At 35.4% G+C, this 23466-nt stretch overlaps 1 protein-coding gene across 1 annotated transcript in view; it reads right to left on the bottom strand.

Moving 5' to 3' along the window:
- Ppil4 (peptidylprolyl isomerase like 4) overlaps window positions 1-22332 on the bottom strand; it is a 37156-nt gene extending 14824 nt beyond the window's left edge. The window contains exons 1-11 of the mRNA XM_027939567.3: window positions 22227-22332; window positions 18486-18553; window positions 18336-18400; window positions 17977-18094; window positions 16525-16667; window positions 15664-15760; window positions 14836-14952; window positions 10501-10625; window positions 9111-9177; window positions 5288-5399; window positions 1018-1114 (exon numbers count right to left, since the gene is read on the bottom strand). Of these exons, the coding sequence (XP_027795368.1) occupies window positions 1018-1114; window positions 5288-5399; window positions 9111-9177; window positions 10501-10625; window positions 14836-14952; window positions 15664-15760; window positions 16525-16667; window positions 17977-18094; window positions 18336-18400; window positions 18486-18553; window positions 22227-22296 (1079 nt within the window). The 5' untranslated portion in view covers window positions 22297-22332. The remainder of the gene's footprint in view (window positions 1-1017; window positions 1115-5287; window positions 5400-9110; window positions 9178-10500; window positions 10626-14835; window positions 14953-15663; window positions 15761-16524; window positions 16668-17976; window positions 18095-18335; window positions 18401-18485; window positions 18554-22226) is intronic.
- Window positions 22333-23466: the final 1134 nt, after the last annotated feature.

The following is a 23466-nucleotide window of genomic DNA, read 5'->3' as shown; positions in this document are numbered from 1 at the left end:
CACTGCATAGACAACCAACAATATTTTAAAACATAAATATATAAAGGTCAACCTGATATTCATCTCTCCTTAAAAATACTTGGAAAATAAATGTCTACATAGCATAGGAAAAAAGAATCCCTGAAACACCAACAGAAAAAAGGAAACAAAGACACCATTTACCAGAAACAATCACCAAAGAAATAACCTTTGCAATGTGTGGAGTGATAGATTTATAATGGAAAAAATCAGTGAACAAATTAAATGACATAATATGAACAGTATGTTTCATTGCTTTTTACTTGTCTCAACCTAAAACTTGGAAGAATTTGAATTAAGTAGTAACTTAGTAGATTTCTTTTCAATTCTATAAACATCAACTCTTGCATTCAACAGCAGCTCAATAAATATTTGTTATTAAAATAAAATGTAGCATGCAGTAAAAAGCAACCTAATCTCTTAACAAAGAACTATAGGATTTTCTTACCTAGGTAAGGAAGTTAAGCATAAGAGAATGATTAGCACAAAGGATTTAGCTTAGCAATAATAAATTTCTAATTATGAGGAATTTAAAAAATTGCAATTATATACAGAAAATTAACACCTGACCCTGAAGATCATTTGGGAATATGATAAATAGGAAAAGACTTAGGTTACTAAGATTCCTTTTGAACTTAACTTTATAATAGAATTAATTTAAAAAGACTAGAATGAAAACACAAAGTATATGTAAGGTACTGAAAAAAAATAATAATAAGAGGTTGGGGTTGTGACTCAGTGGTAGAGTGCTTGCCTAGCATGTGTGAGGCACTGGGTTCGAACCTCAGCAGCACATAAATAAATCAAATAAAGGTATTGTGTCCATCTACAACTAAAAAATGTATTTAAAAAAAATTTTTAAAAAGATAACAATAAGTTACTTTTTTACAAATCATTTAGATTCAAGAAACTTGCCTTTATGACATTTTATAGCTCATCACATAGTACACATAATGGGTGATCAATGCACATTGATTAATTGATTCTTATTAAGGATACTCCTGTTTGGGTTTTACTTTATCTTTCAGGACCAAATTCGAAGGTTTATCCTGTTCCTTTTCATATTCTTTGAAATCACTCTTGGTGTATTTCCCACCTATTTATTAAGAGAAAAAAAAAAAAAAGGAGTTTAGTAAGAAAAGTCACATAACTAATCAAGAACAATAGTTATTTTATAAAATATATACTTTAAGAGCTATTTTATAAATGGTATTCTATTAGTAAACAGAAAAAGGGTAAGAAAAGAACAAAAGAAATCATAGAAATTTAATCTCCATTATTATTTTAACTGACATAAGATTTTGCTAGATAGCCGTATACTGCCACCTAATGACATATGTGAATATTACATCAAACTTTCAAATAAGACACATACAGTGCAAAGTTTAAGTAGATCCAATAAACCCAGGAAAACATAAGTCCAAGGGAAAACTGAAGATCTGGAGCTTGAGTTTGAAAATTGAATGACTTATTAGTTTGGAATAAGATGTTAAAGACAACTGACTTGTTTCCAAACAGAGCACCAGACAGGTAGGAGATAACAGAATGTGCACAGAAGTTCACTAAAGAGATGTGAAAGAGGGTTGGCAACAGCACAGTAGAGAACCATTCCCCCTTTGAATTCTCACCTATAGGCACCTTTATTCCTCCCAACTGCCAGAAATGAAATCAATAATCTCTTCAGGATAATAAGACTATTGTTAACATCCAACTACTCTCCAGTCTAGTCTCCTACCAAATGAGGATTCAGATTCCATCCATGTCCCAGACCTGCTAACTGGCCTACCTTTTCTATCCCTTCAGCTACCATGAGGAAGTGCTTCTTATGGGAAGGCTTCCTATAGCAGAGCCCTGGATTGCAAGGACAAGAAAGGAAAACTAGAAGTATACTGAGAGATGTCTTGATTATGAATATTGCATATCTTGATTGTCAGGGTTTTAAGGAAGGGGAAAACAGGAATGAAAAAAGAGGATAAAAGCTGGGCACAAGGGTGCACGAATATAATCCCAGCTACTCAGAGGCTAAGGCATGAGGATCACAATTTCAAGGCTACCCTGGGCAACATAGCAAAACTCCTCAAAAGAAAAAAAAAGTGGTGGTGGGAGAGGGCTAGATTCCGGAGACTCTGAAAATAAAAATGGTCAGCAAACAATGTTTCCTATAATGTGAAATAGACTTGTAAGAGTTAAAATAACTGGAAACAGTAACAAACAGGTAGCATTTTGTGGGGTGGGTACCAGGGATTGAACTCAGGGGCACTGGACCACTGAGCCACATCCTCAGCCCTGTTTTGTATTTTATTTAGAGACAGGGTCTCACTAAGTTGCTTTGCATCTTGCCATTGCTGAGGCTGGCTTTGAACTCGCAATCCTCCTGTCTCAGCCTCCTGGGGCCGCTGGGATTATAGGTGTCCGCCACCACACCCAGCAACAGGTAGTATTTTATCCCTGAAAAATGATTTGCCATGTGTCTGTTATTAGGAGTTTCAGTATGGATGCAGCAGTTATGTTATACAGAAAGGGTAACAGATTAAAGCGAGAGATTTTAAATTCAAATCTTGGCTCTAGTGGGAGTAAGACATTTCACTTCTCTGCCAACTCATTCTCTTCATTTATAAACTAAAAATAATATCAACATTTCACATTGCTAGTTAAAACACTAAATAAGACTGTGGGAATGTATTTAGCACTGTGAAGAATATACATTCAATTTTTAAAATGTGAGTCAATTACATGTATATTCAAAATTATCTCAGAATTAAGAGACTAACAATAAACTACGTTTATGATGGCGTCTGTGAACCCAAAGCATCTCTCTCCCACATGCTGCATTTTATTTTAGAAAACAGCATGAATAAATTCATGTAAAAATGATCTTGTAAATAAACCATGCTGAAACAACTTAGGAAAGTAGGATCATGTCTTCAACGTGTCAATGGGTTGGGAAGAAAACAAGACTGAGAGAAAAAAAATCCAAACTAGACTTAAGGTCTCCAAATCATCATAGTATATGACTCTGGGTAAATTATGTCACAAGATTATGCCTTAAGTTTCTTATCAATAATGTAAAATTATAGTTAATATATTTGAAACAAATGATAAAATTAAATTAGCTCTGTGGAAAAAAAGCCCTACATAAAATGCCACTTGGCAGTACTACTGGAACAGAACCACATCACTTCAGGCCAGCAACTCATCACTACTACTGCTTTTTTTTAGTTGTAGATGGACACAATACCTTTATTTTATTATTTATTTTTTTTAATGTGGTGCTGAGGATTGAACCCAGCACCTTACATGTACTGGGCAAGCATTCTACCAATAAGCTACAACCCCACTAAGCTTACCACTAAATATACTTATGTGATGTATTGTTCGTAAAGCTGTAACATGTGAAAAAAACATTTTGGTACTTCATCATAGTTTTCACAAGTCACTCAGAAGCATTCATGGGAGGAAACAAGTAGTACACAGGGCCCCAGCCCCAGTCACTCTCTCCTACCACAGGGATCTTGGCTTCCACTAGGCCTTCTTTGCCTTCTCCAGTCCCTAACAATTTCTCCCTTCTCTGAACCCCCATACGGTAACACAATCTACTAAACAATTTAGCACTTCACTACCAAACAGTGTTCTCAATTTCTTTCTAGTAAAAAAGACTTCATTAAAATCATGGGAAATGAATTGGGCATGATGGCATATACCTGTAATTCCAGCTACTTGGGAAGCTGAAGCAAGAGGATCCCAAGTTCTAGGCCAGCAACTTAGTAAAACTGTCTCAAAACTAAAGTTAAAAAGAAAGAAATGGTTGGGCATGGTGGCACATGCCTGTAATCCCAGCAGCTTGGGAGGTTGAGGCAGGAGGATCGTGAGTTCAAAGCCAGCCTCAGCAACTTAGCAAAGCCCTCAGCAACTCAGACCCTGTCTCAAAATAAAAAAATAGCTAGGTGTGGTGGCGCACACCTATAATCCCAGAGGCTCAGGAGGATCCTGAGTTCAAATCCAGCCTCAGCAACTTAGCAAGGCCCCAACTAAGTGAGACCCTGTCTCTAAATAAAATATAAAAAAGGACTGGGGACATGGCTTGGTGTTTAAGGTGCCCCTGAGTTCAATTCCTGGTACCAAAAAATTAAAAATAAAAACAAACTAGAGATGTGGCTCACTGGTTAACTGCCTCTGGGTTCAATTCCCAGTACCAAAAATATATAACATAAAGTTAAAAATTAAAAAAGTGCATGTTCTTTCAGCATCCAATAGACCCAACCTTTAGTTTGGCATGCCACTACCAGGAATTTATTTGATATGCATATGCATATGTGGGACATGTCATATATATAGGAATAGCAAATAGTACTGTAGTACAGAGAAGAGTAAAAAGTTAGAAACACTGAATGTCCATTAATAGACCTGATTAAAAAAACTGTGATAAACTACATTCTATAGAAGACTGAGCAGTCTGGGGCTGGGGATACTTGCCTTGCTGAACAAGGCCCTGGGTTCAATCACCAGCACCACAAAAAAAAAAAAAAAAAAAAAAAAAAAAGACTGAGCAGTCACTGAAAAGAATAAACTTGCATTTTAGGCAGGTGCAGTGTTGCACACCTATAATCCCAACTCTCAGGAGATTGAGGCAGGAGGATCACAAATTCAAAGTCAGCCTCAGCAAGTTAGTGAGACCCTCAACAAGTTAGTAAAAGCCCGTCTCAAAGACTGGGGATGTAGCTCAGAAGTAAAGTGCCACTGGGTTTAAATTCTAGTACCCCAAAACAAAAACAAAAACAAAAAAAAGGTAAGAGTGGTTATTTCTGGGAAGAGAAACTAGGTAGATAAGAAACAGGAGTGGAAGAGATTTTTTTTGTCTTATACCTTTTCATGAATCTTCTCAATTTTTTACCATGACCACTAAAACACACTTAAGAAAACTTTTAAAAAAGAGTTTTGTATCTAAAAGACCCAAACAACCTTAAAATCAGAGTCACTTTAGAAACAAATCAAATCTATAGTCAGATACTACTAAACATCTTCCAGAATGGATATAATTTAAAAGACTGACCATATTAAATGTAATACAGTTAAACACAGAAAATGCAGATCTTTTTCATTAGTTTCAAATACATACAGCTTAGATTCTAGATAGCAGATGGGTAAAATCATGAATGGCAGGCGTTTATGTCAATTGACATTTCTCCTAATTAACAGTATCAAGTAAAAGGCGACATATGGAAGCATGCAAAACATGCAGAACAGAAAAAAAGAAGTTAAATCAATATACCTTTTCCTTTCCATTTAACCTTTGCAACAGACTGGCTAAAATCCACGTGTATTCTTCTGTCATCGATAAGTACATTATCCATTTTGAAGAATGCTTTCTCACAATCTTCTTCCTATTGTAATTATTAAAAAAAGCATAAGTTTTTACAGAAAAGATTTCTGTAATAAGAACAAATTCTGAAAATACATAAAATTTATTGTTATTGAAATTGATATTTTAAAAATTCTTATACCAGATGTTGTATTTATCTATTGTATGCATCTATTATTTATCTCAACTAACTCTAGTAACAACCCAAGAGGTACTAAGAGAATTTTAGAGAGGTACTGAAGCTGCTAAAGATTACACAAGGGTCAAAGCCAAGAGTTTTAATCAAGATCTGATTGACATATAGATATCCTTGCCTATACAATTCCATACTCCTTTTCACTTAAAACTCCAAAATACTGTATCCTGAAAAGTGCAAGCGTTTTTTTGTTTGTTTGTTTGATAAAAATTCGGTATTAAAAGTAATTGGGTAGCAATATCTGACCTAATGAGGTTATGGCCTTTTTTGATTCTTAGTATGAATATTCATTTGCTTCATTGCAGAAATATTTTTGTGATACATTACAGAATGCTGGCCCAGAGGAGTATTACATAAGCCACAGATGTAATGTGTATTTGACTATATCCACACACACAGTGTACCTTTCAAATCTAAAAAATTTCTAAATTTAGAAGCATAGCCAGTGCTTTTGAAGTCAGTGCAATGGCACACATCGACAATTCCAGAGACTTGGGAGGCTCAGACAAGAGGATTACATGTTCAAGGCCAATACGGGCAACATGCCTCAAAATAATAAAAAGGGCTAGGGATGTATCTCAGTGGTAGAGCGCTTGACTAGCATGAGCAGGACCTGGGTTCACTCCCTCCACCACAAAACAAACATCTAGACATGGTAGGCAATCAATATTACTGCTGATTAATCTGATTAATTAAGTATGGGCAGTGATAATTTACACTGTGTCATTTTCCCAAAGAGAAAGTTTCTCAGATCATTTTTTTCAAAAGGATAGCATTTGAAAATAGTCAACAGACTTACATCTAAAAAACAGTTAAGAATTTCTTCAGGTATGAGGGTGTAAGAACGTGTGCTTAGCTTGGGCCAGGCCCTAAGTTCAGTCCTCCAGCCTTCACTGGGCTGATCTCCCTGTGGAATGGAAGAAAGGCACAGTAGTGCCTTTCAACAACAACAACAACAAAAGAGGAATGTCTTCAAAATTGAGAAACTGATTGAAAAATGCATTTAGAAATGTAAAAGACAAAATAGCCAAGAAAATCTTCAAGAATAAAGTTGGAGAACCCACACTACAAGATATCAAAAAACTATAGTGATTAAAAAATGTAACAGTGATATAAGAATAAACAAATTGGGCTGGGGATGTAGCTCAGTGGTAGACCACTGGCTTAGCATGCATGAGACCCTAGGTTCAACCCCCAGAACCACACACTGCCAACAACAATAAAAGAATAGACAAACTGATCTGTGCAACAGTACAGCATCCAGAAACAGACATTGCACATAAATAGAGAGCTGATTTATGATAAAGGTGGCCCTCCAGAGCTATGGGAACAGAACAATCTTTTTAATAAGTGGTGGTAAGTCACTTGCCTATCCCATCTAAGAAAAACAAACCTTAAATGTAATACACAATAATCAAATTACATATCCAATGGGAAACAGTTTACAACAAAGCTGCTAAAAAATATAATAGGAAAATATCTTCATGACTTTGGAGAAGGCAAAGATTTTTTTAAGCAGATTCAGAAAAAAAATATTGACAAATTTAACTATTAAAATTAGAAATTTCTGTTTATCAAAAGACACTATTAAAAAATGGGAAAAGGGGGCTAAGGATGCAGCTCAGTGGTAAAGCACTTGCCTAGCATGCACAAGGCTCTAGGTTTTATCCCTAGCACTATCAAAAAAAAAAAAAGAAAGAAAAAAGAAAATTCATAGAAGATAACTGCATAAAACATGCCCCCCACCCCTGCAAAAAAGAGCTTGCACCCAGAAAATGCAAAGAATTCTTAGAAACCAGTAAGTGAAATACACAATCAAAAAGTGGGCAAGTCTTGAACAGGTACTTCATTTTAAAAGTTCATTTAAATGATAATAAATTTTTGAAAAAGTGACTCAATGAGGGAAATGTAAAGTAAAGCACAATAAGATACTACTAAAGATCTTCCAGAATGGATATAACTTAAAAGACTGACCATATTAAGAGTTGGTCAAGACATGGAACAACATGGAGTACCAAACACTACTACTGGAAGTGAAAATCAGTATGACCACCTTGGAAAATTAATTGGAATTGTCTGCTAATGCTGCATCTACTGTAGGACCCAGCAATTCACAACTAGATATACATTCTGCAGAAATACATACACACCACAACATCAGAAGGTTTCTTTACAGAAATGATTAGAAAATTTAAAAATAAATAAAAGACACTGTAGATCAAACAAAACAACAAAACTTTTTTATTTTTAGGTATTAGGAATTGAACCCAGAGCACTTAACCACTGAGCCACACCCCTAGCCCTTTTAATTTTAGTTTTGGATAGATGCAGTACTTTTATTTATTTATTTTTATGTGGTGCTGAGGATCGAACCCAGTGCCTCACACGTGCTAGGCGAGCACTCTACCACTGAGCCACAACCCCAGCTTTCCTCCAGCACTTAAAAAAAAAAAAAAAAAATCATTCATTCTTTCATTCATTTATTGGTACCAGAGATGGAAGCCAGGGGTACTTTACCACTAAACCACATGCCCAACCCCCCCTTTTTTATTATTATTTTAAGACAGAGTCTTGCTAAGTTGCTTAGGGCTTTGCTAAGTTGCTAAGGCTGGCCTTGAACTTGCAATTCACTTGCCTGAGCATCTGGTATTATCCAGTCTGGTATTACACACATGTATCACCAAGCTTGGAACAAAATTTACTTTCTCATAGTATCGCACATTGTAGTCAAAAATTGGAAAGGACCTAAATGTCAATTAACAGCAGAATGGAGATCTAAATCATTTTATATGTATACAATAAAATACTATGTCAAAAAAAATTAACTTTAAAAAGTTAACTTTAAAAACCACATACAGTAACACATATAATCTTATAATACTAGCAGAAGAAGCAAGACATGACAGCGCATGCCTGTAATCCCACCAACTCAAGAGGATGAGGCAGGAGTATCCCATGTTTGAGGCCAGTCTCAGCACTTAGCGAGAATGTCTCAAAATAAAAAATAAAAATGACTGGGTATGTATGTAGCTCAGTGTATAAGGCCTTCAGTTCATTAAATCCCCAGTACCTAAATAAATGATAACAAAAAGAATCAAGATGCAAATGAACACATTGTGTTCCCATTTATATCAAGGTTAAAATTAGACAAAACTGGGCTGGGATTGTAGCTCAGTGGCAGAGCTCTTCCTCACACACTGGGTTTGATCCTCGGCACCCATAAAAATAAATAAAATAAAGGTATTGTGTCCCTCTATAACTAAAAAAAAATTAAGACAAAACTAATCTATGAGCTGGGCATGGTGGTGCACGCCTATAATCAAGCATCTTGGGAAACTGAGGCAAGAGGATCTCAAGTATGAGGTCAGCCTCAGCAATTTAGCAAGATGCTGCCCCAAAATAAAAAGAAAATAAAAAGGGCTAGGGATATAGCTTAGTAGTGGAGTGCCCCTGAGTTCAATCCCCAGTACAAAAATAAAAAAACGAAACATATTCATAAAATAAACACCAAACCTAATATATCTCATTTATGCATACCTTTTCAAATTCAATAAAAGCATAGCAGAGGGACTCTCCTGTCTTCCAATCCCGAATAACTTCACAACTGAAAGAAAGTTGTAAAAAGTGACTTTGTTTTTAAAAAAGGAAAGTATTCACTCATACTCTTCGGAACTAAATAACATAATAAGCCAGTTATTAAAAGGCAAAGTTAAGCCGGGTGCTGTCCTGAACCCCCGTAATTCCAGTGACTCAGGAGGCTGAGGTAGGAGGATCAGAAGTTTTAGGTCATTCTAGGTAACTCAACTCTATCCCAAAATAAAAAATAAAAAGGACTGAGAGGTAGCTAAGTGAGGGAGTGCCCCTGTTTCAATCCCTAGTACTGAAAAAAAAAAGGCCAAATTAAACTCACCATATTTCTTAAATAACAAGTCTTCTTTTTTTAAAAAAAATACTTTGCTAACCTAGTAGACTCTAAATGACCTAGATAGGCCTACAGTCCTTAAATTCCCTAAGCACTAAGGAAATAAAACAAAAATATTTAGTTTTCCTTTAACAAAAATAAACTCCTATAAAGTTTTTAAATCACAAAGATGAATTACAACATACACATATAAATGTTTAAGCAAGTCTACACTTAGGAATTTTAATATCAAGGTAAAATTTAATACCGTGAGTATAGCTTTTACATGGAAATAATCTATTGTACAATAAACAAGCAAAATGGCCAATAAGCTGAAATTGACTTGTTTATTTCTCCATGTACCATAGTCTTACTTCAAAAATAGTAAAATAATACATTTTAATCAATTATAAAATAATCATCTTTCTCACAGAAATACTGCCTTCATAGACTTTTTCATTAGTAATGCAAGGAAAATAAACCAAAAGAAAAAAAATTGAAAAATTTAAGTTTGAAACAGATTGCTGGTAATTTTAGGAGTAAAATGAGATAAGTATTTTAAATATTAAAGAGGACTGTTGAAAATTTATAAAAATAGACCTAAATCATCCCACTTATTTCCTGTTTTAAAGTGAAAATTTTTGCGCAGCGAGTAGAAACATCACTCAAATATTTTTCTTTATATATTCTTTTCTTTCTTACTGTTCATTCACTTGTAAAAATTCACCAGCATAAAATTCAACCAAAGTTCACAGACTCACCCAAAATATGTCATTAGAAAACCATCAATACCTATATTTTTCCAAATTTCTCTTTTATTAATTGCAGGATTTACCTTTTTTTTTTTTGATATATATATATATATATATATATATATATATATATATATATGTATTTTTAGTTGTAGTTGGACACAATGCCTTTATTTTATTTATTTTTATGTGGTGCTGAGGATCAAACCTAGCATCTCGCACGTTCTAGGCGAGCGCTCTACCACTAAGCCACAACCCCAGCCCCAGGATTTACCTTCTTATTGGCCCAAATCTTGAGAATATTATTTCCAGATCCTCATCTGTGGTCACTGGATTCAATTTACATACAAACAGCACATTTTCTGGAGGTTTAATATCTGCATCAGGTAGATCTCCTACCTAAATTATAAACAAAAACTTAAGTCAATTCCTTTATTTAGGTTCCATCCTAAATATTTTATCTAAGCCCACAACACAGATTTCCCTAAAATATCTAAATTTCCTCCATAAATTCCAGCCTTAGGAAAATAAATCTAATAAGACTTTAAAATTTGAAACTCTACCATTCCTGGTATTAACAATATTATATTATGTGCATAATGAATCCCACTATTATATATAATTATAAGGCAATATTACAAAAACAATAAAAAAATAATAACAGCTAATATTTGCACCACAAAAAAGAACTGATAGAATGGTAAAGTGGACATAGCAAAAATGTTCAAAATTGGTGAATCTGGGCTGTGGTTGTAGCTCAGTGGTAGAGCACTTGTCTAGCATGTGTGAGGCACTGGTTCAATCCTCAGCACCATATAAAAATACATAAAAGTACTATGTCCATATACAACTAAAAAATTTTTTAAAAATTGGTGAATCCGGGGCTGGGGGTGTAACTCAGTTGGTAGAATGCTTGCCTCGCATGCACAAGGTCCTGGGTTCAATCCCCCACACCACATACACACACAAAAAATTGGCAAGTCTTACTTTATGTTAATTGTACCTCAATAAAAATTGACATAAAAATTGTTTAAAAAAAAGAGTGTTGAAAGTAAATACTTAAAAAAAATTTGGTGAATCCTAGTAAAAGGTATATATAACTTCTGTACTCTGTTCTTCTATAAGTTTGAAATTATCTAAAAACATAAAAGTTTTAAAAATGACAACCCATTTTCCCTTTGGCACAAACTTCCTGAAGTTTTACAGTTGAAGTTTGATTATAATCTAATAATATTTCCCTTATAAGTCACTTGTTCTTCTTGCCAGTTCCTCAAAAGATCTAGGGGCACTTAACCACTGAGCTACATCTCAAGCCCTTTTTTATTTCTTGTCAGGGTTTCATTAAGTTATTTAGGCTGGCTTTGAAATTAGGATCCTCCTGCCTCAAAGAGGTGTGAGCCACTGTACCCTGCCTCAAAAGATCTTTCTTTTATGTCCAATAATTTAAAAAAATTTTTTATTTGTTCTTTTTAGTTACACATGACAGTAGAATGTATTTTGCCAAATTATACATATATAAAATATAACTTATTCTATTTAGGATCCCACTGTTGTGGCTGTACATGATGTAGAATTACCCTGGTTGTGTATAAAAATACAAGGCTAGGAAAATTATGACTGATTAATTCTACTGTCTTTCCTATTCCCCTCCCTAATCCTTTCCCTTTGTCTAATCCAGTGGATTTCTACAATTCCCCTTCCCAACCTCCTTTGTTTTGGGTTAGCATTCACAAGTCAGAGAGAACATTTGGGATTTGTTGTTTTGGGGATTGGTTTATTTCACTTAGCATGATATTCTCCAGTTCTATCCATTTACCAGCAAATGCCATCATTTCATTCTTCTTTATGGCTGAGTAATATTCCATTGTCTATATGTAACACATTTTCTTTATCCATTCATCCAATGAAGGACACTTAGGTTGTTTCCATAACTTGGCTATTGTAAGTTGAGCTGATGTGGCTGAATAAATATAGTATGCTGTTTTTAAGTTCTTTTGAGTATAGACCAAGGAGTGGGATAACTGGGTCAAATGGTGGTTCCATTCCAAGTTTTCTAAGGAATCTCCATACTCTTTCCATAGTAGTTGCACCAATTTGCAGTCCCACCAACAATACATGAGAGTACCTTTCTCCCCACATCCTTGCCAACATTGTTACTTGTATTCTTTACAATTGCCATTCTGACTGGAATGAGATGGGCTCTCACTGTAGTTTTAATTTGCATTTCTCTAATTGACAGAGATGTTGAACATTTTCCATATTTTTTTTTTTTTTGACCATTTGTGTTTCTTCTGTGAAGTGTTTGTTTAGTTCATTTGCCCATTTATTGATTGGGTTATTTATTTTTCTGGTGTTAAGTTTTTTGAGTTCTTTGTATATCCTGGACATTAATGCCTTATCTGAGGTACTGGTGGTGAAGATTTTCTACCAATCTGTAGGATCTCTGTACATATTCCTGATTGTTTCCTTTGCTGTGAAGTTTTTCAGGTTGATACCATCCCATTTATTGATCCTTGATTTTACTTCTTGTGCTTTGGTCTTCATATCTGTTTTGGTTCCAATACCATGCTGTTTTTGTTACTATAGATCTGTAGTATAATTTAAGGTCTGGCATTGTGATGTCTCTCTCCTGCATCACTTTTCACACTAAGGATTGCTTTTTCTATTTCTGTGAAGAACATCATTGGGATCTTTATAGGAATTGCATTAAATCTGTAGAGTGCTTCTGGTAGTATGGCCGTTTTTTTTTTTAATATTTATTTTTTTAGGTGTAGTCGGACACAACACAATGCCTTTATTTTTATTTTATGTGGTGCTGAGGATCGAACCCGGGTCCCACCCATGCTAGGTGAGCGCTCTACCGCTGAGCCACAATCCCAGCCCCAGCATGGCCATTTTGATAATATTGATTTTACCTACCCAGGAACATGGAAGATCTTTCCATTTTCTAAGATCTTCTTCAATTTCTTTCTTTAGAGTTCTGTAGTTTTCACTATAGAGGTCTTTAAACTCTTTTCTTAGGTTGATTTCCAAATATTTTACTTTTTTGAGGCTATTGTAAAAGGGATAATTTTCCTGATATCTCTTTCAACTGATATATCCTTGGTGTTTAGAAATGCAACTGATTCATTGGTGTTGATTTTATGTTCAATAGTTTTCTTAGAATTTGTCTTGCTATTGATTGTTCTGGATCAATACTCTTAGGTGTATATATGCTCAATTAAAAATGCCTGTGGCTGGGTACAGCGGCACATGCCTATAATCCCAGTGGCTTGGGAGTCTGAGATAGGAGGATCATGAGTTCAAAGCCAGCCTCAACAAAAGTGAGGCGCTAATCCACTCAGCAAGACTGTGTTTCTAATAAAATACAAAAAGGGGCTAGGGATATTGCTCAATGGTTAAGTGCCCTTGGGTTCAATTCCTAGTACCAAAAAAAAAAAAAAGTGTTTCCAGCCTGACCTATGCCTGCAACCTGAGTGATTTGCGAAGCTGAGGTAGGAGGATACCAAGTTCAAGGCCAGCCTGGATAATTTAGCAAGACTCTGTCTCAAAATAAAATTAAAAATGGGGGTGGGAATGTGGGGATATAGTTTTTAGTGGTAGAGTTCCTTGGGTTCAATTCCCAGTATTGCAGAAAAGAAAAAGTGTATTTTCAACTTTTGTTTATTTCATTAAAGTTCTCTGAAATGAGAGCTTTTGGCATTTATTCATTAATACTGGTAACATAAATATAAATTAATTAATAGAATATAAATTAATATAAATTTTAAAACAGACCAAAAATATAAAAACACTATTATGTACAATAATATTAAAAACAAAATTGTTATCCTTTCACTTAAGTGTTTATTAATCATCTATTATATAATATGCATACCTATTTCTTAAAAATAAGAAGGAAAAAAATGCCTAGTACGTCAATTAATGGTTTACTGAATAACTAATCCCCAAATGACTTCATACTATGAGCAAGACAAAGGAGTGTATACCAGTTAAAAAATATATAAATGTGCATATATATGTATATATATATATTTTATATGTGCAGACATGTATATAATTTTTTGACTGATACACAAACATGAAAGTTGTACAAATATGTAACAACAAATCCCATTGTTATATAAAATTATAATGAACAAATAGAAAGGAAAAGAGAAAACATCAAAAATTATATATTTGAAGAAGTATATTTTAGAATTTTCAATTTTTACCCAGGTTTATTTTATCATTCAATGACTATTCTATTTAATTTCAATATTTGAGTGGTACAATGAAGAATTATTCTTAACATAAGATTTAATCTAATAAACATGCTTTAAAAAAGAGGTGAATATTAAACAATTGAAATTCAATTAATATTTATGTTAAAAATAATGAAATATCCACTTTCCATTTTTTATAAAAGCACTTGATACTATAATGATAATGGAACTGAATTTATTCATTTTCATGTGTTATTATATCATTCAAAATTTAATCTAGAGGAAAACTCTAAACTAAATTTTTAATATTTTACAACTATCACAAGAGCCAGAAATAAACTTATAAATAAATATGCATTAAATATATGGCAGATCAACTATTTGAACAAACATAATCATCTTACCATCTCTAAAAGAATAGCTTGAGTTTTGGCCTCTTTTTCTGCCTTTATTTCTTCTACTTCTTCAGCTGATCTTCCTTTGAAATCATCAATTTCTTCATCTGCTCCTATTCGACCACTCTGTAAGGCAGAAGTTATTAATATAAATATTTAACAAATAAAAAAAATCTGAGAATCATGAACGGTATTACGCTTCATTTACAAACCTCTGGAACTGATTTAAATTAATTCTATGACATTAGCCAGATTGGGCTTCTGATTTATTAGGAAATGAAAATAAACATCTATATAGATACTATTATCCAATTAAGTGCTGCTTGGAGAAGATAAATCATCTTAGAAATAAGCAAGCATCAATTTCAACCATAAAGATAAATTTGTCTTTGAGAAAGCCTCAAAAGCAAAAATTTATATCTTAAAATATCTGGGGGAAAGTCTGTGCTGTTCCACAGAAATTTCTGGTTCTAGCCTGGCTCTAGAGTATCTCCAGTTGAAAAATTCCCTCACAGGATGATTGTTTAGTTTGGCCTTGAAGTTATTCTCCTAACTAGAGTTAGATTAAAAAAAAAAAAAAAAATTCCAGATTCATATAAGCTTCCAGTGCTAAGGCTGTTCCAATGAAATAGATATTAAAAAAAGGAAGTCAGGGAAATAAAAAGATAACTAGAAAAATGAGTATTTATGTGGAGTAGAAAAAGAACTCAACTCGTTCTAGTATAATTTATTAAGCAAAATAATCATTATGAAGAAATTAATTTTTAATAGACTAAGAAGTTAAATCCATACAAATTAATATGCACATACATTCAATCACAAGAAGGCTCTACTTACATCTAATTGTTCCTTTGTGGGTTCTGGTGATTGATCAGGAATTATTAAATCAGGAGGGTCATCAAACGGATCATCTAAAATCACTGTGTGATTTATCCTTACAAAAGTCCAAGTCAAATGTTACATTAAATATTTCAAAATCTATATTTCATTTTCATAGAATAACTTAAGTATCTTTAATGCCAAAACCCCCATTTTGCACAAAGATATTACTAATTCACAGTACACTTTCACAATGAGTATTACCGGTTTCCATTTTTTGTATATATTTCTCTGCATTACTTCAAAGAAGCAAAGTAAATGTCTAAATCTTAGTAATTTTCCACATTTCTCAATAAATTGCATTTAAAAATGAAAGCACAGTAATTTTTCCTAACAAAATCTATTATAAATAATTAGTACAAGTAGCAGGACACAGTGGTACACACCTGATATCCCAGCCACTTGGGAGGCTGAGGCAGGAGGATCACAACTTTGAGGCCAGGCCTTGAAACTTAGTGAGGCCCTAGGCAACTTAGTGAGATCCTGTCTCAAAATAAAAAATAAAAAGGGCTGGGGATATGGCTCAGTGGTTAAGAAACCCTGGGTTCAATTCCTGGTACCAAAAAAATTTAAAAAGGGCTGGAATATAGCTCAGTGCTTAAGTACCCCTGGGTTCAATTCTTGGTACCAAAAAAGGAAAAAAAAAAAAAAAAATTAGTATAAGTAGAAAAATACAAAAGGTTCTTTTTATGCGTATTCATTTTATATTAATTCACATTTTGGAATTAGTCAAAAACTAGTCCTATGTGCACCAGTCTCGTCACACATCACAGTATTAAAACATTCTAATACATTCAAGATAGTGAATTGTAATAATACCTGATATCCTGATATGGTACAAAATCCTTGTCAACAAAAGTCTCATTAATTTTCTTAATTATGTCCATGCCTTCTGTCACTTCACCAAATACTGTATGAACACCATCAAGGTAATCTAGATTTTCTCCTGTAGTAATAAGAAACTAACAGAAAGACAAAATAAATACAAAAATATGTATGTGTGTGTGTTTTGTCAGCTAAATTGACAAAACACACACACACACACACACACACACACAAGTGAAACTCTACATTTACTGCACCAGTTCTTAAAAACTTGTTCCCAGAACTAAATAAAAAACAGAGTTTATATATAAGTTATCAACATGTACACAGATGTTTCCTCAATTGTTTAAAATGATTGGAAAAACCATGGCTCATTTTCTTCATGCATAAACAGTGAAAAACAATAGCACCTACCATAATAGATGGTCATGAGGATTAACCTTCCAATTAATCTATTTATTTATTTAATTTATATTTTTCTGTGGTGCTGAGAATCAATCTCAGGGTCTAGCACATATTAGGCAAGCATTTTACTACTAAGCTAGACCCCAAGCCCCAGTAATCTGTCTCCGTCTCTTTCTCTCTCTCTCTCTCTTTTTTTTTTTTGGTGCTGGGCATTGAACCCAGGGCCTTGTGCATGCAAGGCAAGCACTCACCATCTGAGTTGTACCCCCAGCCCCCCAGCAATCGCTTATAAAATAGTCAAAGGGAGAAGAATGCAGCTCAGTAGTAGAATGCCTGCCTAGCAAGTATGAAGACCTGAGTTTGATCATAGTATCACGAAAAAATAAAAATAAGTAATAAACACTGAAAGTGTCTATAAATGTGAAAAGTAATAATCATGAACAGGATTGTGGTTAATATTATTCTTCTTTGTACTTTTCTGTATTTTCTAAATTATTCACAATGGGCAGGGCTTATATTTAAAAGAAGAAAATAATGTTTTCTGTTTTGCTTCAATCCCAGAGCCTTGTACATGTTAAGCACCTCCTCCACCCCTGAACTTCACCCTTAGATCTTTTTTTAAATTTTTAAAATTTATTATTATTTATACATGACAGTAAAATGTATTTTGACACTTCATACATAAATGGAGTATAATTTCTCATTCTTATGGTTGTACATGATGTAGTATATAGTTTTTAAAATATTTTTTTAGTTGTAGATAAACACAATACTTTTATTTTATTTATTTTTTATTTTTATGTGATGCTGAGGATCAAACTCAGTGCCTCATGATCTTGAGGCAAGTACTCCACCACTGAGCCACATACCCAGCCCAATATATTTTTTAATATAAGAAATATAGTGCAAGTTTTTTCTAATACATATCTTTGAATATGATTAACACATTCTTTCATTATTGAACAGTTTAAAAAGCCACTTTGTAAGTAGCTTCTAGTCCTTCATTTCTAAGCAAAGTTCATTTTATACACATTTCCTAACCTGAGATCCATGCTGATCACTGCCATTGTTCACCATGGACACAGTGCCTTTCTTCTTGTGCTTAATTCTTGGCACTTTTTCTGCCTCAAAAAAGCTTGCTTGATCACCATACAGCTGACTGGAAATACATATAATAAGGTTATAAAACATAATTTCTGTCAAAATATAAATGTAGAAGTACTATAATATAGTATTACCAACTACTTCTCTATAGAAATGATACTATGATTCAAAAGACTCCTCTCTTTTACTAAAAACATTTAGAAACTTTCCCAAGTTTCCTACATTTTAATCATATTTTAATATGAAGACTTAAATATAAGCAATTCTAGTTTTCATTTAAAAATAAAAGAACCTACCCAAAAATAGACTCTCCTCCTCGGCCAGTCCCAGTAGGATCACCAGTTTGTATGATAAAATCCCTCTATAATATTCAGAAATTTTTGTTAATTGTCACAGAGTTTGATAGTTCCAATAACAAAGGACATGACTAACAACCACTAACTCACCTGTACATTGTGAATAAGGCAATAATTGTAATATTTTATTTTGCACAATTTCAGGAAATTCAAGCAGGCTGAAAGACAGTAAATATACAATTTATTATAGTAATCCACAAATTTGGTTTTAAACAAGTAAAACCACAGTTAGTACAATTTAATATCTAAATTACTATTAAAAGTAAAACAATAGTTAAATTCCAAAGTCAAGTGAACACAAATAGTTACAATACTAGATATCTAATAGCATAATTTATGCCCCTTAAATAGTAATATGGTAAAAAGTAGTATAAAAACTGTCACAAGGGTTCAAAAGAGAGATTGTTTCTAGATGAGGAAATTAAAAGACTCATGGAGGCTTTGGGAAAACATTCAAAAATCTGGACTATACTGGAACATCACATGGTATACCAAAAATATGAGCAATATTTATATGTCAATTAAAAATAAATATATAATAAAAGAACTGGGCTGGCAGAGAGTAAAAAGTGATCATTTCATGCTGGGAAGGTATATGGAAAAGCCTAGAAGTGGGAATTTAATTTTGCAAGGAGGGTGGTATCCAAAAGATCAGTCTAAATTCTACAATATTCTGGTATTACAAAATGATAGATGGTGAAAATCTGGAGAGATGGTGCCCAAGGTGTTGGACAGTCTTCAATATCAAGTTTTCAATTGTTTTCTTGAAAATATTTCTGAACTCATTGTGAAGAGACAGAATTACAGGCTGGGGTTGTGGCTCAGCGGTAGAGCACTTGCCTGGCATGTGTGAGGTCCTGGGTTCAAATCCTAGCACCACATATAAATAAATAAATAAAGGTCCATCAACAACTTAAAAAAAATTCTTTAAACAAAAAAAGAAAAGAGACAGAAGTAGTCCTTTTACTAGAAAACAAAAATAATGGACCTAGGCAATGACCATCAATGGCTGCCAAAATCTTTAGATGACAAACTGATGGAAACACTTTAAAGGCCTGAAACCACTGTCTAAGTTCAATATCACAAAAAGAGCCAACCAGACATCAAGTGCCTCCTAAATGTGATGTAGGCAAAAGTACACTCTATATGAAACATTCTTGCCCCAAACAAATTTGATGGAGGTTCTGAATCTAAACAATTTATAGAAAATAGAAGGGATAGAGGAATATGTTCAAAGACACAAAAGAGAAATAATCAGCCAAATGCCAAATGAAATTCTACAAAACAAATGACCCAGATTCTTTCTCAAGAATTTTTTCGGGGGGAAAAAAGGGTAGGGGGATACCATAAGCTAAAACATTTAAGAAATATATTAATTAATATATATAGGTATTGTTGAGATCCTAGTTTAAATTATCACATTTTAAAAATGTTCAAGAGCTAAAAGGAAAGTTTAAATCATACCAAGAAATTATTTTTAACTTTTTAAGGTATAATAATGATTTGTGGGCTTTTTTTTTTAAGGAATTATCTTGTAATTCAATAAATCCAGTGGAAGTGGGTTTATCATAAAGGAAACAAGACTGGGACTAGTTATGTGATGAGAACTGTTAAACAAAAATGGCCACGGAATATGAGACTTCATTTACATGACTTTCTCTACATTTATAATACAAAGTAAAAAGAGAAAAAGAGAGAGAGAGAGAGCACGTATGCAGGAAAGATTGAATATACTATCAAATGATAAACAGGTATTCATATACCTTCAAATATGTATACATGTGGACTTGGGTTTTTGGTATTTTAGGCTACCTACACAGAACAACTGCTTTCTAATTATGTGAGATGGCCTTACCTTACCTTTAGTTCTTTACAACACTGGGAAGAGACCCATTCATTTTGTAAGATGCTGCTCTACAGGGACAGAGTCAATGGAACTTAAAGGAAAGCAAAACGAAGAGACAAAAAACACAAGTCTCATTGGGTAAGATGGCACATGCCTATAAACCCAGTAACATGGGAGGATAAGGCAGAAGATTTCAAATTTGAGGTCAGCCTCAGCAAGTTAGTGAGACCCTCCCTCAAAACAAAAAATAAAAAGGACTGGGGATGTAGCTCAGTGGCTAAGTGCCTCTAAGTTCAATACCTAATACCAAAAATAAAAATAAAACAATCCAATTCCCTAAATCATCCTTGTGTGTGTGTGTGTGTGTGTTTTGCTTGGGTTTCAACTACAACATCTCTTGAACTCAGAGATTCAGTCATCCGTAAAGCCAAGCTTCCTGCAATAACATAGGCAATTATTTTGTTTAAGCCAGTTTTAGTTGCATTTTTATCACATGCAAAGAGTCCTAGAATACAACACATTTATATGCATGGGCCACTACAAATAATCTCTTAAGTTTGTCTCAAAGTGGAAGACACTGTACTGGATACTCAAGACACAGAGATAATTAAGGTACTGTTTCTGCTCTCATTGCAGTACATTCTTGAGAGGAGATGAGACTTATATAAATAATTTCAGGACAATAGGTAAATGTCATAATGAGTGTCATATGACTTACAAAGCTACCTGAGGCAGAGCACAAGGAATAGATCTAACAGATCTGCTTAGGGACCAGGAGTGCTGCATAGAAGAGACCATGCTTGATCTGAGATTTGAAAAAGCAGGGTTCTCCAGAAGAAAAAGAGTGTAGCAAAACATGGAACGGGGCAACAGTAAGCGAACGGTAAAAACTATAAAGAATAAGTGTTTGCAGGGGATAGGCAACAGCTGAGTGTGGGGAGTAGGAGACACTCACTGTACAGCATTGAAGCCAGTTTCATCCTCTTTGATAAACTGCATTCCTTGGGGACAGGACCCAGGCTGTAACTAATTTCTCCTAGTCTCCAACTTCTCCTAAATCTGATACATTCTCCCACTGCTGCCTATTACTTTCTCAAAGCAAGTATGCTACGCACGCACGCATCAATCCTGTTTTTAAAACCTTCTTTCCAAGACTCTGATCCTCAGCATGGCACACAGAATTATTCAGGATCTGACCTAATCTTACCTGACCAGACTGCAAGTCTACCACTCCCCTTCACATACCTCCTTCCAAACTATTGCCATTTCCCCAAACTCCAAGCAAACCAGGAGAAAAACCTTCATTCCCACTCATCTTTGAAAAAGCTAGTAGATGTGTTCTCACTTCGCATCTCTCTACCCGGACTAAAAAATTACTCTCGCCTCTGGTTTCCATAGCAACTTACACGTTCCTCCACAACAATTTAAGAGTTCAGACGGATTCACGCATCGAAGTCTCCGAGGGGAGAATCAGACCATAAAGGGCAGGACGCCTAGGCTAGGGCTTAGCCCAGTGGCTTGCAGCCTCTGTCCACACCTCTGGGCACCGGCTTCTTCCCTCTAGACGGGATGCGATGCCAACACTCGCTGTGCCAAGCACATCCTCCTTGCTTTTAAGACTGAACTGATCACACACCAATGAATATCTGTTGTGTTCCTCTCAAGACAAGAGAAAGCAGAGTAAAACCACAAAAGCCACTGGCATGGCATAGGCAGCCCCCTCACCCCACACACCCAAAGGCAATTCATGACCGCAGCGCCCTGTGCCCGACGGGCCCACACAAGATGCAGGAGAAGCGCTGCCTAGGTTCAAACGAATTCTCCTCACAAAAACTTTTCTAAACAAGGCCCGCTAATGGAATAGTGTGGCGGCGGGCACCAGCAGCTCGAGCCAGTGGCCCCTGGGGACCTGGGGAAGCAGAGAGGGGAAAGCGGGGAGACGGGCTCGTGGTCCTGGCCAGGGGTGAGCGGGGCGTGGGCCTCACCGCGCGGCCGCTCCTCCGTGTACAAGTCGATGACGACGTCGCCCAAAGTGGTCTCCAGCAGAACCGCCATGGCGCCGGCTCCTCCTCGGCAACAAGCCCCGGGAGGCGGGCGGGGCGGAGGATTGACAAGCGCGGCCCGACGTTTTCTACGCCACGCGTCGCCCTGGGCGCGACGCGTGCTTGCGTCATCTCCCGGCGCCACCGCCCTCTTTCGGACTGCTTTTTCTTTTGGCTTGGTCAGCGCTCCACCAACCTCGCAGGAGTTTCTCTGTCGCGGCACGTGCACGTTTGAAAGTCCGGGTTGGCCCTTGCTGACCCGTATGCGAGCCTATCTCTCAGAGGATAACGCTATAAGATTTTTGTGCCCCTTTTTGTGCCCATCTTCAGAATAGGAAGGTTCTCCTGGCGGCGTGGTTGTCCCCGACCTTCTTTTCGACTCTCTTCTCATAGCTCTACATTGAGAATTCCAGGCCCGAAGCTCACCGTTTGTTACTGGGAAAGGTGATTAACAAGGAGTTTGTTTTTCCTGCGAGTACTGTCTAGCGACTAACCCTGGTAGTAGCCACACATGGCGAGTATAAAGTATAACTTCGTTAGGTTTTGGAATAAGTATAATAAGTATAACTTCCTGTGTTCGACAAGCTAAAAAGTAACAGGCGTTACCCCCAAATCTCTACTGGTATGATGAATACTCTAGAAGACTTAAAATTAGTTTTGACTTCTCTTTGGGGTTTTGGGCCCTCCAATAACAGTTTTCTGTGCAAACTTTACTCTCCACTCTCGTGGTCTACAGACTTGCTCTCTTGTATGCATCCTTGCTCTCACTTTATACGTATCAATGTAAATCTGGGATGTGTGCTATGGCTGAGCATGGGCAATTCCAAGGAGGCAAAGAAAGACACGGGTTTTTGAAGGTAAAATGAAGGTTACGTAAATTGTTTTGAAATTATTCTATTCTAGAAAGACGAAACAAGGTGGTATCCGCCAAGGTAGACATTCTGGCAGAAATATTCTTTGTGGGGCTGGGGATATAGCTGTCTTGGTGTAGAGTGCTTGGCTCACATGAGCAGGCCCCGGGTTCAACCCCCAGCACCACACAAACACACACACACACACACAAACTCACTTTTTTATGAAAGGTGTGCGGGTTAAGATCCTTGTAGATTTTCAACACAGGCATATGTTCCTGAGAGCCCTTCCTTTATGGTCTCATGACATCGTTTGGAATAAATATAACTTC

This window comes from Marmota flaviventris, chromosome 6 (assembly GCF_047511675.1).
Source record: "Marmota flaviventris isolate mMarFla1 chromosome 6, mMarFla1.hap1, whole genome shotgun sequence".
NCBI classification, from domain to species: domain Eukaryota; kingdom Metazoa; phylum Chordata; class Mammalia; order Rodentia; family Sciuridae; genus Marmota; species Marmota flaviventris.
This window is presented reverse-complemented; position numbering and strand designations above follow the sequence as displayed.